This window comes from Eurosta solidaginis, chromosome 5 (genome assembly GCF_040869045.1).
Source record: "Eurosta solidaginis isolate ZX-2024a chromosome 5, ASM4086904v1, whole genome shotgun sequence".
Lineage (NCBI taxonomy): Eukaryota > Metazoa > Arthropoda > Insecta > Diptera > Tephritidae > Eurosta > Eurosta solidaginis.
Window position 1 is genome coordinate 165,463,583 of NC_090323.1, and position 13,215 is coordinate 165,476,797.

The 13,215-nt window shown below is 35.7% G+C and overlaps 2 protein-coding genes across 2 annotated transcripts in view; one reads left to right on the plus strand and one right to left on the minus strand.

Annotated features, from left to right (window-relative positions):
- Window positions 1-13,215, plus strand: part of Dnah3 (dynein heavy chain 3, axonemal) — a 457,577-nt gene that overhangs the window by 176,413 nt on the left and 267,949 nt on the right. Inside the window, exons 27-30 of the mRNA XM_067756774.1 lie at window positions 2,334-2,481; window positions 2,556-2,654; window positions 2,712-2,826; window positions 9,872-10,040. Of these exons, the coding sequence (XP_067612875.1) occupies window positions 2,334-2,481; window positions 2,556-2,654; window positions 2,712-2,826; window positions 9,872-10,040 (531 nt within the window). The remainder of the gene's footprint in view (window positions 1-2,333; window positions 2,482-2,555; window positions 2,655-2,711; window positions 2,827-9,871; window positions 10,041-13,215) is intronic.
- LOC137233613 (uncharacterized) lies at window positions 10,427-11,991 on the minus strand. Its single transcript, XM_067756775.1, has one exon. It carries the CDS (start codon window positions 11,880-11,882, stop codon window positions 10,536-10,538), a length of 1,347 nt encoding a protein of 448 aa, XP_067612876.1. The 5' UTR covers window positions 11,883-11,991; the 3' UTR covers window positions 10,427-10,535.

Below are 13,215 nucleotides of genomic sequence, written 5' to 3' on the forward strand. Positions count from 1 at the left end.
TTGTTCTGTGCGTCAACTGATGTATGAATAATTATGATTTTATGAGCATACACTTTGTAAAAGCAATCGAGAAAATCAAAATACCGCTAGCTTGACTACTTGTCATCTAAATGCTCCTTAATTATCTTCAGTTTAACCACAGTTGCCACTGACTTTCGTTTTATATTTTACATAAATAAGACTTCAATTAACCTTTTCATTTGCTTAATGAAAACCCAAGTCACGAGTTGGATGTCAAAAGCATTAACCACGACTTGGTCATTTGGCTAAAATCCAGCACTGACCACAGATTCCAATTCCAGTGGCATTTTTGTACATAATAGTTTTGTTTTAATAGATGTGTGTTGGTCATTGCATGCTCGAGTATTAATATCCGCGTTGAATTGCAATATAAAAGGAATATTTTCATAAAACTTAATACATATTTACGGATGGGATATAGCTTGTTTTTTTAACTCCCTCAAGCATGTGAGTAAGATTAAAACACATCATACTCAATATGTGCTTTGTTATTTTGATCCCTTTTACGTCGTTTCACCATATTATTTTTTCAATACTTTTTATTACTTGCAGATATGAATATTTTCACAAATATAAATAATATGTTTATGTCACTTACGTTACCAAATGGGGCTTGAGGGTGTAGTTGAGCCCCGCGTAAAACACTGACGACGTAAAATTTCTCCACGTCTTTTTAATTTGGTTTCGTCTATATTTTATTGATAAAAAATGATTTTTAGCTTCGCTTTAAAGTACCGAAAAAAGAGGGACATGTTCCGCAATAAGTAAACCGAAATGAAAAGGACGTCGAGCTGAGTCGATTTAGGCATATTCGAAAAGCTTTCTCCACTTTGAGCGGGAACAGTTACTTTTTTTTATTATTTTGTAACTGTTTTCGTAACTCAATCGCGACAAAACCGGATCGCAACCGAAAGTACGAAAGGTGTGCTGACTATTTCTTAAAGGAGATCTGAGACCCTCCATGAACAGTTACTTGGGAGCTAACTTTTAACCATTAAATTATTTTCTGTATCATTTCGGCGCTACTTCAAGATAATTTTAGGACTATTTTGGGACAATTTTTAATTGCTTTCGAAATCATTTGAACTTTTCATAGTTGTTTCGAGATGAATTCGTGATAATTTCGATGCTGTTTTGTTATGATATCCGCACTATTTGGGGCACCAACTTCTATCATTTCAGAATTGTTAGTTCGCAGACGATTTTCCGCTTAATTTAATATTTATTTACAGCGTTGATTTTGAGATGATTTCATTACTTTCGGCTTTGTGACCGATATCATTATAGGACCATTAAGTACTTACGGTAGAGTTTTAGGGTAAGTTCACTATTTCGTAACTGTTTTCAGGATCATATATCTAGACCGTTTCAAAGTCACTTAAGGACTATTTTCGGTGTCATATCGGCCCGTTTTGAAGTTGGATTCGAGACCACTTCAGAACTATTCTGAAAATGTTTAAAGATTATTACAGGAGGACTTTGGGAACATTTTGGAATAAATTCGGGACTGTTTTATTTTGCAGTGTCTCTGAATAATTCTGTCATGATTTTCGGTATTTTCCTAATGACCGAGGTTGGTCTTAAATAGTATAGAATATCATGCCAGGATGATCCGAAAATAATCCGAATATAATCCTGGCATGATATTCTGTATTTTTTGAGACCAACCAAGGTCATTACGAAATTAAATTCCGTAATAACTTCGGGACTTCATGAGACATTTTCGGAACTATTTTTCAAGCAATTTTTGGATATCTTTCTGCAATTGTTTTTGAGATTATTTCGAAACCATTACGAGTTTGTGTCCGATATCATTTCTGGACATTTTTGGGACAGTTTCGGTAGAGTTTCAGGATAGCTTCGTGCCTATGTCGTGAGTGTTTTCAGTATCATTTCGTAAATATTTTGGAGTCGTTTCAAAATAATTACAGGAACCCTGAAAGGTATGTTTTCGGTATTATTTCCGGACGAAATCGAAAATATGTTTTTCGGGATCATTTTGTGATAGTTTCGAGACTATCACCGAATTATTTCAGCATTAGTTTTACTCCAATATTTGCAACTTTGATTCTATTCGGCCAAGAGTCAAGATTGGTGCTTTTTGAAATAATTGATTCTTTATTGTGATGATTATTGCTCTCTGATTATCTTTATTGAAAATTAATTAAGATCATAGTTCTGTAACTTTAATGAAAGGTCTTCATCACAGTCGATGATTTCCCCCCTCTTTTCTTGTTGCTTATCTCTTTATTACAATAAAAATTTCGTTGAAATTTGAATCCTTATAATTTTCTTATTTTACACTCCACTAGGTGGAGGAAGCTTTTAGCTTGAATGCTGTACCAGATTATTTGGAAAAATGTAACGGTCAAATAAGTGAATTAGTAAAATTGGTGCGTACGGATTTGGCAACGGGTACAAGATTGACCATTGAAGCTTTGATTGTGTTAGATGTTCATGGTAAGTCGGTGGGTTGGCAATATATTAGGAATAATAAATTCATTGCAAAGCGTACCGTGTTTTTTTTATTTCAGCACGTGATGTTGTCAAATATCTGATCGATACAAAAACTGAAAATACTAAGGAATTTGATTGGATCTCCCAATTACGTTATTATTGGCGTGAAACAGATAGTAAGAAAGGGCGACACTTTCACATTGCAGCTACTTATGTATTTATCTCTATTGCAGAGGGTGAGGAATGGGTATGCGTTAGTATGGTCGTCACAGATGTGAAATATGGCATGGAATATTTGGGGAATAATCCACGTTTGGTTGTGACACCTTTAACTGATCGCTGTTACAGGTACGTACATATTTTATAGAGAATAAACCTTACCATCATAGCAGTTAAGCGATAATTTAATGGGCGGACTCTAACTCGAAAAAGAAGTGCTACTTCGCAGCTTTTGTCAGAGTGAGGTACGTTTAATTAGTCCAATTAGTTATTCATTTACCCTATTTAGGATTATGTTAATAAAGAAATTTTGTTTCGTGAATATCAATATGAAAAGATATTTTGCAACTTATATCTTCATGCCTGATCCCAGCGTAGGCGGGGCATTCGTCTCAACCTCCTCAACGAAAGCCAGGCAAGTTGAGTTGTCACGTTTCCTGAATCTGGTCATTATACATAGTAAAGTGACCTATCAACATACCAAAAAGTGGCTGCAGTGTCGTTTGCTATATAAGAGCAGGCACTTGCCACACCTTTTGATATGTATTAAGAGCAAAATGAGTTTTGCGTACCCTTCATGGTGTGTTCAATCTCGAAATAATGGCAAAGTCTCTACCTATGGCTTGGATGGCTCAAGAAGGAAGTTTGGCAACTTTTTACGGCCCACACGTTCCTTATCGGAATCCATCTTTTACAAGTGGATAGACGCTCCTTTTTCAAGGACACTGATGCAGTGTGTCTCCCAGGGTATATGTATTAATTTCACCCTTGAAAAGTCAAAATAATCTTACGAACTGGTTTTCAAAAAGTTAGCTAATCTATTACTTTGGTATAACTAGTGAACTACTTCCTGAGTCTCCAACTATTTTAAAAAGATTTGCGATTTCTTAGTCCAGAATATAAAACATACTCGACGATATAAAATTGAAGAGCGTCTTTGGCCAACACCCTATGTCGCTCACAAAGTCAGCCTCAGATATGTAACTGAAGATTTTAGAAAGTTTGAGGGCGAACTCAGGTTTCGGTAAGTTAATTTTGTGTCTCAGAAAAATAAACATTAAAAAATCTTTTCGTGTATCATGGATCCTAATATCACGGTTTTCAGTATATCAATCGCGTTACACTCCCTTTTATACCTCATTCCATTCCTCCTTCTCCTACAGGTGGCCTTTACATTCTCCCCAGATATAAAAAGACTATAAGGTTAGGTAAGTTCAGAATCAGATTGATGCGGTTAAACCTGGTTCAAAAACACCGCAATGACTAAGTCCCCTTGCACCTGCCACTCCGATCACAATTCAGGTCTCTGCCTCACACTGATGCGAAATACAAGTATAGCTAGAAATACTTTTATGCATTGGCAAAGCCTGTTAGCTTTTATCATCTGCACTACGTTTATATCTCCAAAAGCCTTATTATACAAATCATCATTAAAATTGTTTCATTCGAACCTTTGGTACCACGGACAGGAGCATAAAGTTTCCGGATAATAATATAAAGAGCACTGAACAGAAAAACAACAGTAGGTATTTTTATCAAACTAAATCTGTTAAATTTTTTTTTAGTTTTTGTTAATATTTTAAGAAAAAACTCTTACGAAAACTTTGCCTCGAATTCCTCAACCGAAAAAAATGGCATTTCAAAAATTCCCCATTACACCGCTATTAACTTTGAAAACCACAAAATTAAAGGATTATGGAACATTAAATTAAAAAACACACCATAAATAATAAAATCATTTGTACAGGAAAAAATCTTAACCCGTTTTTAATAATGCTGTATAACGCTGCATGGCAACGCATTATTGCGCTAGTAACGAAGATAGCGCCAATGGAAAGCTTGGGAATTTCCTTAGTAAGCAAAAATCTATCTTAATAAAATATCATACAAAATTTTTAAATTAAGAAATATTCACCAAACCTTTTGAAAAGTTTGACCTATTCAACGGTGGAATTTTAGAAGTATATGATATGATTCAAGGGGGAGCGTGTCATTATTCTCTATTACAAAATTCTGGGTGACAAAATTCTGTAAATTGCAAAAAAATTCTGGTTTCTAAAATTCTGCTTTTTCAAAATTCTGCATGTTTAATTCTGCAAGTCAAAATTCCGGAATCATGGCATGGCGTAGCCGGTGTTGGATCGGCTAAGGGTTATTTTTTTAAAGTGCGGCCTTCGGCAGAAGAGTATACTACGCAGAAGGACATCGCCGTGGCGGTAGCCACGGTTATACCACACACCCGGACTTGGCATGGCGTAGCACAGGGTTATTTTTTATAAGCGCGGCCGAAGGCCGCCTATGCAGAAAGGTGTTCTACGCGAATTACTGTGCATGGCGCACTTTTTCAAAATAATTACCTGACCTCTTTAACATTGTTAACATTATATTTTAATACAGAATTTTGTAATACAGAATTTTGAAAGCAGAATTTTAGAAAGCAGAATTTTAAAAAAGCAGAATTTTAAAAAGCATAATTTTGTTTTTGGAATTTTGTACATGCAGAATTTCGACACCAACCCGATTCAAGGCCTAAAGTTCTTTATGGTAATAGGAGGTAATATGACCCGAAAGGCTCCCCAAATCTTTAAAGTATTATTTGTAAACAAACGGTTGACGTGCGTGAAAATAGTAATGACGCAATTGCGTTAAACTATTGCGCTAATACCACGAAGTTGCCACTACCCATCACCAGGGCCGAATTTACCCTCAACGGGGACATAGGCAACCATCAATTTGGGGGCCGTTTTTCACGTCCGGTCCCTTCTTTTCTCGATTAAAAAATAAAAACTTATATCTTTCATAAAAATTTTATTGTCGCAATGTAATAATATCAATAAACATACTATCTACATTTTAAACATGTCATTTTCTACGTTTGTTTTCGTCAAATTCATCAATTATATCATCAATATCGATTTTGTTCAATAAATCTGACTCAATGCAAAGTATACCTAACATCTCGAGTTGCTCTTTTCGCGTTGTAGCTCTTTCATCAGCTTTGATTCTCTTTAATTGCAAGAAGGATCGTTCGGCAGAAAAATTTGTGATCATTAATGTAAAAAAATCCGAAGAGCTATTTCTGTGCTAGGAAATACATCGGCTAATTGATCTTCTACTAGAATCTTATACAAATGGCTATGAGTTTTATGTGCATCAGTGTATCTGGAGTTCACGTAACTTTGGAATTGTTTCATTTCAATGAAAAATTCTTCCAAATCCTAGAATAAAAACGAACTAAGTTATTTATAACTTCGTGGAGGTCTTCATGACTAAGAGAAAAGTTGATGGGGAATGCAAATCTCTATGAAACTTCCATATACACTTTCGCACGTTGTTTGATTTCACTGTGAAGATTGTCGATGATTTCGGTGAAACCTTTTGTCCTAAAATCATAGGGAGGCGAAAATTCTACTTCTGGATTTTTGGAGCATTTCCGTCATTAGGTTGGTTTTCTACGATGAGTACGTTTTACGATTTCTGTGTAACCTACACCAGGTAATAACTGTTTTGTTTTTTCTCGAAATCATTGAACTTTTCACGGAATGAAACTAAGCTCTCTTCTAACCATCCGTACAAAAAACCACACGTTTGCAAATCTGCTTTTTCACTTTGCAATGACTTACTCACTGAACGCATTGCAGTCAAAATAGATTTCCATAAAATCAACATGAAACCAAATTCGGATTTTTGCATTTTATTCGCGATGCACGTCGTATCAGTATTTTGTGATTCATCATCAGCAATGATTTCTTGAGCCTCTAATGTGATAACAAATGAATCGTAAACTGCATTCGTCGCATTCGAATATGCTTCCCAGCGTGTAGTTGACAATGTCTTCAAAGTTTTCTCATTGTTTATTTTATTTTTTAATACGCCCCAACGATATGTGGAAGCGGAAAAAAATTATATAATGTCTGCATAATGGCGAAAAAATCTGAATAAAAGCAGCACTTAACAGCATGCTCTTCAACCAAATTAAGGGAATGCACGGAACACGGAACATAGATCTCTTTCTCATTCAAACTCAATATTCATGCTTGCACAACTTTATACTTCCCGCACATGTTTAATGTGTTGTCATATTATTATCCTCTGCAATTTTGAATATCTAAACCTCTTCACTAAGAAACTTTAAACTTTGATTCGCTAGACTTTCACCAGTATGACCTTCCAACTGAAGAAAAGTTATAAACCTTTTTTATTATTCAATATACGCTCCTTTCACTTCGACACACTTCTTTGCAAGCTCATACAATTTGTCAAATGAGTCGGAAATGTCCTTTTTAGGAACCTTGCCTAGTTTGTTGGTCGTCGCCTTTTGAATGCGGTCAATTGAGTTTTATTTACTTGAGTAACATTTATTTTCAGTTCTGATTATTTTTTCTTTCACTCTCTAGAATTTTGTGCTTGTAAGAAAATTTTAGAAGTATTTTTCATTTTTCGGGGGCCCTCTAAAATGGAGGGCCCCAGGCAACTGCCTATTCTGCCTACATGTTAAATCGGCCCTGCCCATCACTAACTTTTAATGGTTTTGCGGATAACACTTTCACATATATTCAAATTCAAATAAATCAGAATTTGGCAGCAAAAGCACTATCGCATCCAAGTATTTACATACGTATACATATACATACTTACATACATTCTTGTACACTTCCCTTCAAAACAATAGGTAAAACCTTTAAAAGTGTGCTATTTCTCCGTATTCAAACCTCCCTGTAGAAAATATACTTTTATTTTATTTAAGTGAAAGGGGCAAACCAATTTTAATTCTCCAATCAAAAAAAGCATCACTGCCAGCTGTACAGCTAAAAAATTAATAGTGTTTTCTTTTCCACGCGAAAATGTCACGACTTTCAGGAGCAACATTTTTAAGATTCTCACTTCGCCATGTGAAATTGTAGCTCACTTAAAATATTCAGTGCCACCCTGCATGACTTGAAAAGAACAAAAATTGCCAAAATGAAATGTCAAAATTTTGCATGCTTTATCGGAGCTGCTTTATCGTAGGTGATTTATGTTTGCTAGAAAGTGACAGATAGTATACTGTGTTTATTTGTCAACGTGATTCATCAGCTGATTGACAGGGCTGTTCTCTACACCTTCAATGGCAGCGAGGGCAAGTAATGTTGCATTTTTGGCCATTTTTAGGGGTAGGTTGTTGAGAAAAGATAATGATGCCCTATATTGAGGCTACGCTGATTTTACAACAGAACACAACTTTTTGAAGAGTTGGCGTGAAGGCGACATTTTAACTATATATTGCTTAGGCGTTGAAGTTAAAGAAACACTGGGGTAACTTTACCAGCCACCGTTAATGTCAAGCTTTTAGCGAAGAGCTTCGTCGGCTTAGTAGACACAGCCGCTACCGACTTGTTGTTGTTTTATTATCGTCTAGTTATCGACAGCGAATAATTATCTTTTTATTATCGTTTTAATATCGCCAAGTCATCGACTTTTTATTGGTTTCTTATCGGCTTAAAGATGTGTTATCGATTTTTCATTAAAGTTGTATCAGTATTATGTTTCATAAAAACCGGTGAGTCGTCAATAACAAATTGATAGATTTTCGATGTTAGTTTATTATACTAAGAAATCGATAAGATTTGGAAAACAAAGCGATAACACGTTTCAAGAGTTTCGTAACACTAATATAGCAGATCGCTAACTTTAATATTAGCATAACGAAACAAATCAGTAACTTTTTGATATTTCGATAACTCTACTATAAATAATATAGAGTTGATCGAAAATTCTTAAATGAAAATTGATAACATTTCAATAATAAATTAAAAACATTTCGAATTAAGCCGATAACTTGAGGATAAAAAGTTGGTAACTCCTAAATAACTTTTGTTGCCGATAGCAAATTTATAACACTTTGATAACAAATCCTCTGTGCTATATCAATAACACACCTACATATGATAAACCAGTAGCTCACGAATAAGAAACGGATAACACGCCCATAGCCCCTCGGTAACAAACCAATAATTCAGAGTTAACAAACCCAAACCGTTATCATTTTGATAACAAATTCATAACAAGCCGTCCAGCTTCGGTTCACGTTTTGATGTGTATCGCTGCTCGATTGGTAGAGCACACATGTGTGATGTAGATGACGCCGCACAATTAGATAGCTCATACACGAATGTATATATATACAGCGCTGAATTCAAATTTAACGGGAGAATCTCTTTCTCTACATCAAAGTTGTTAATTTGAAGCCCCTTAACCCATTTAGGCCCACTTGCAGAATGGAAAGTTACGTTTTTAACTCAGAGTTAACCTGAAATGGGGGTTAAACCCTGGGCCTAACTATCATAGATTAACCCCCATTTGTATTTTAGTTGTGAAGTAAAATTTATTGAATAAGTGTAAAGGTACGTCCACATCGGTAACGAAATAGCAAAGTTGTATAACAATTCTTTTAAAACAATTGCAACTTGTTATACAACCAAGTTATCTAATTCCTTTGATCTTTACCTACAACCTCTGGGTAACATGTAACGTGCTATAAAAACAGAAAAAAAGTTATACCACATCTTGTTATAGGTACAACATTTTTCAGTTGAATTTCTAACAAGTTACATAACATTGGTTATATAACTGTTTGTAACACGTTTTGTTACTGGTGTGGACGAACCTTAATGCCTGGTTGAAATCTGCAGAGATCGCTTAGTACTTTTATTTTGTAAACAATTTAATTTTTAGACACATTTATAATGGAATTATTTCAATTTCCTCTTGAAAATATCCTAAAAATTCCTGAAAAAAATTAGAGCCTGTAACGGATGTCTTTAGAAGCACAAAAAAAATATTAGCTACACGACTATACCTATCAATTTGAGCATGAGTGTATCTATGTATGTTAAAAAAAAAATGTTAGCTACTCAAGCAAATAAAAACAAATGATTCGGACATGCAAAAAACTAAGTAAACAGGAAACCTGAGTGAACACTGAGATAGGTATGGAAATCCATTGATAACCACTTTGACTATTTACGAGTTTTATTTTTATGTACCCACTACAGACAGAACAGGTTTATTTGCAATTTTGTTTCTTTGCCAAAGCTATTTTATTTTTCTACAAAGTTGAGCATTTTTTTAAATTGAGTAAACACTTGAAATAAATTAAAATAAAAATAGCTGACCAATCGCTTTTTGTTTACAGAACATTAATGGGCGCATTGAAACTATGCTTAGGTGGAGCACCAGAAGGACCAGCTGGTACGGGTAAAACGGAGACATGCAAGGATTTGGCAAAAGCTGTAGCTAAGAAGTGTGTAGTCTTCAATTGTTCAGACGGCTTGGATTACAAGGCACTGGGCAAATTTTTTAAGGTAAAAAACAAATATTAAATTCCGATATTGGCATGTATCACTGTACTCATTCGATGGGAACTAGGAATATATTTGATTGCAGAATAAGTATAGGCGGAGGGTATACGATACCTATTCGTACTAATTAAAAGGTTTAGTCAAATTTAGCAAACACAATCAAAAATTGGATGTATGTTAGGAAACATTATTGTACGAGAACGCGAAATTGCACAATTTAGTAACAATAAAATAAATTTTGGTGGAACCATCAGAGGTTAACCTTAGGAAATTCGGGAATTGATTGGTGACATGAGTATTAACGATTGTGAACTCATACTGAAGGAAATATAGAGTAGTATCAAAACAACACTCACATACCCGCCCCAATGAATATAAAACACAAACAATTTTATCATTCAAAAAAAGAATTAAATTTTTATTCGTTGGTTTATTTCATTGAGGTAGTCAATGTTATGTCGCCCTACTTAAGTTGTACTAGATTAATGTTAAGAGTATTTAAACACGACGTCGACGATATTTCAAACGACGTACAGCTTTATAGCGGTAGCCATCATTAGTAAGGATAGCGGATTCTTGTGGAGCGTAAGAAACTTGCTGAACGGCGGATTCTTGTGGAGCGTAAGCAACATGCTGAACGGCGGACTCCTGAGGAGCGTAAGCAACTTGCTGAACGGCAACTGAAGCTGCCTCTGCGGGTGGCAAATAATCATTGCTGGGGAGCTCGTTGACGTCACGACGATGACGATATCTCAAACGACGAACGGTTTTATAACGGTAGCCGTCATTAGAAAGTACGGCAGACTCCTGAGGAGCATAAGAAACTTGCTGAACGGCAGATTCTTGTGGAGCGTACGCAATATGCTGAATGACGGATTCCTGTGGAGCGTAAGAAACTTGCTCAACGGGAATTGAAGCTGCCTCTGAGGGTGGCAAGTAATCATTGCTGGGGAGTTCGTTCACATCACGACGATGACGGTATCTCAAACGGCGTACGGTTTTATAACGGTAACCATCATTAGCAAGGACGGCGGATTCTTGTGGAGCATAAGAAACTTGTTGAACGGCAGATTCTTGTGGAGCGTAACCAACTTGCTCAACGGCAACTGAAGCTGCCTCTGCGGGTGGCAAGTAATCATTGCTGGGAATTTCGTTCACATCACGACGATGACGGTATCTTAAACGGCGTATGGTTTTATAACGGTAACCATCATTAGCAAGGACGGCGGATTCTTGTGGAGCATAAGAAACTTGATGAACGGCAGATTCTTGTGGAGCGTAACCAACTTGCTCAACGGCAACTGAAGCTGCCTCTGCGGGTGGTAAATAATCATTGCTGGGAAGTTCGTTGACGTCACGACGATGACGGTATCTTAAACGACGAACGGTTTTATAACGGTAACCATCATTAGCAAGTGCGGCAGACTCCTGCGGAGCATAAGACACTTGCTGAACGACGGATTCTTGTGGAGCATAATCAACATGCTGAAGGGCGGCTTCTTGTGGAGCATACGCAACTTGTTCAACGGCAACTGAAGCTGCCTCTGCGGGTGGTAAATAATCATTGCTGGGAAGTTCGTTGACGTCACGACGATGACGGTATCTTAAACGACGAACGGTTTTATAACGGTAACCATCATTAGCAAGTACGGCAGACTCCTGAGGAGCATAAGACACTTGCTGAAATGCGGATTCTTGTGGAGCGTAAGCAACATGCTGAACGGCAACTGAAGCAGCTTTTGTGGGCGGCAAGTAATCATTGCTGGGAGGTAAATAATCACTGCTTGGCACTTCACCAGCTGCTACGACTGCCACGATGGCAAAAACTGCGCATAATAACTTCATGTTTTCTATTATAGTTTTATTTTTTAACCACCAATCAATTGCTGCAAAATCCACCGTTGCTATCAAATCAAACCGTTGCGAACCAGATAAACTACGCGAATGATGTTCTTGGATTTAACGCAAAGTATTTATACCAAAAATTTTCAATTAACTTTTTTCTTATGAGAAATCTTAGGTCATCTTTATTGAGTTGCTAGGAGGTAAACGTAAACAAAAAAAAATTAAATAATAACAAAAAAGAACGGAAAAAGTAAATCAAATGGATTGAGACAATAGCCAGAATTCGCAAATTCAAATTGCTGGCGAGCGGAATTAGTGCCTTTCTGTTTTGTTAAACATGCAATAAAAAGAATATATTCTTGTTATTTTTTCACATCAAATACATAAAGAACAAAGATACAAGCAATTCCGAAACATACAATTTGCCTACCGTTCACATACGATTATAGGCAAAATAGGTCCGATAATCAGAAAGCGTTTGCCGTCTCTCAGGTTATGTTAATTGATAACCAATTTTGTTAGCAAAAGATTATTAATTAACTTGGCCTTAAGTGCTTCGCTATAGCAGCACATAAATTAACCGTCGTTGCTAATCACATTTACATCCATGCTTACATACTTATAGCCAGTTTAAGCTTTAAGAGACAATCTGGTGCCACTTAATAGTATTTATGTACCTAAATTGAAACACGTTTACGCCGTTAACGGTCACTTGTAGACATTTCTCTTAAGCTCGCTTGATCATTAATCTCACCTTTATTTTACTTTTGTATGTTTAAAATCAACATCTGTTGTTTTAGGCTCTTGTTGGTATTGTCACTTCATGAATAGGTCATTAACCAAAAAATGAATAAAGAAATTATTTGATAAATCACTTGGCGGTTTAGGGACAGTTGAATAAGGCATACTCTTTCTCTAACCTAGACTTCGTGATAGTTTGATTTATGATATACTTAAATTTGCCATATACGTAAAAAAAGCGGTAAGAGGATAAATATTGATGAACACTATTTGTGTTTGGCATTAAACTCGTGCAGCTATGTAAATACAGCTGTGAAGAATAAAGTAGCAGTGGCAAATTTTATCAAATTTCGAAAACTTAATCGTTTTTTACTTGGATAATTCAGAAAAATATTCTATGAATTTTTCAACTGAAACTGCGAAAAGAAAACTTTACAAAAGTTTCGAACTTATTAACTAAAACTTTATAATTATCTCCATATATGTAATACTCCTATATTACTACAAAAGGCTACATTCCCAAACATCAGAGTGCCGGTATATTGCTGTTTAAACGTTTTTGTTTTTGTATTCAATAATCGAATGTACCTAA

Coding starts and splice junctions, on each gene's coding strand:
- LOC137233613 (XM_067756775.1), bottom strand. CDS start 11,882: ATGAAGTTATTATGCGCAGTTTTTGCCATCGTGGCAGTCGTAGCAGCT.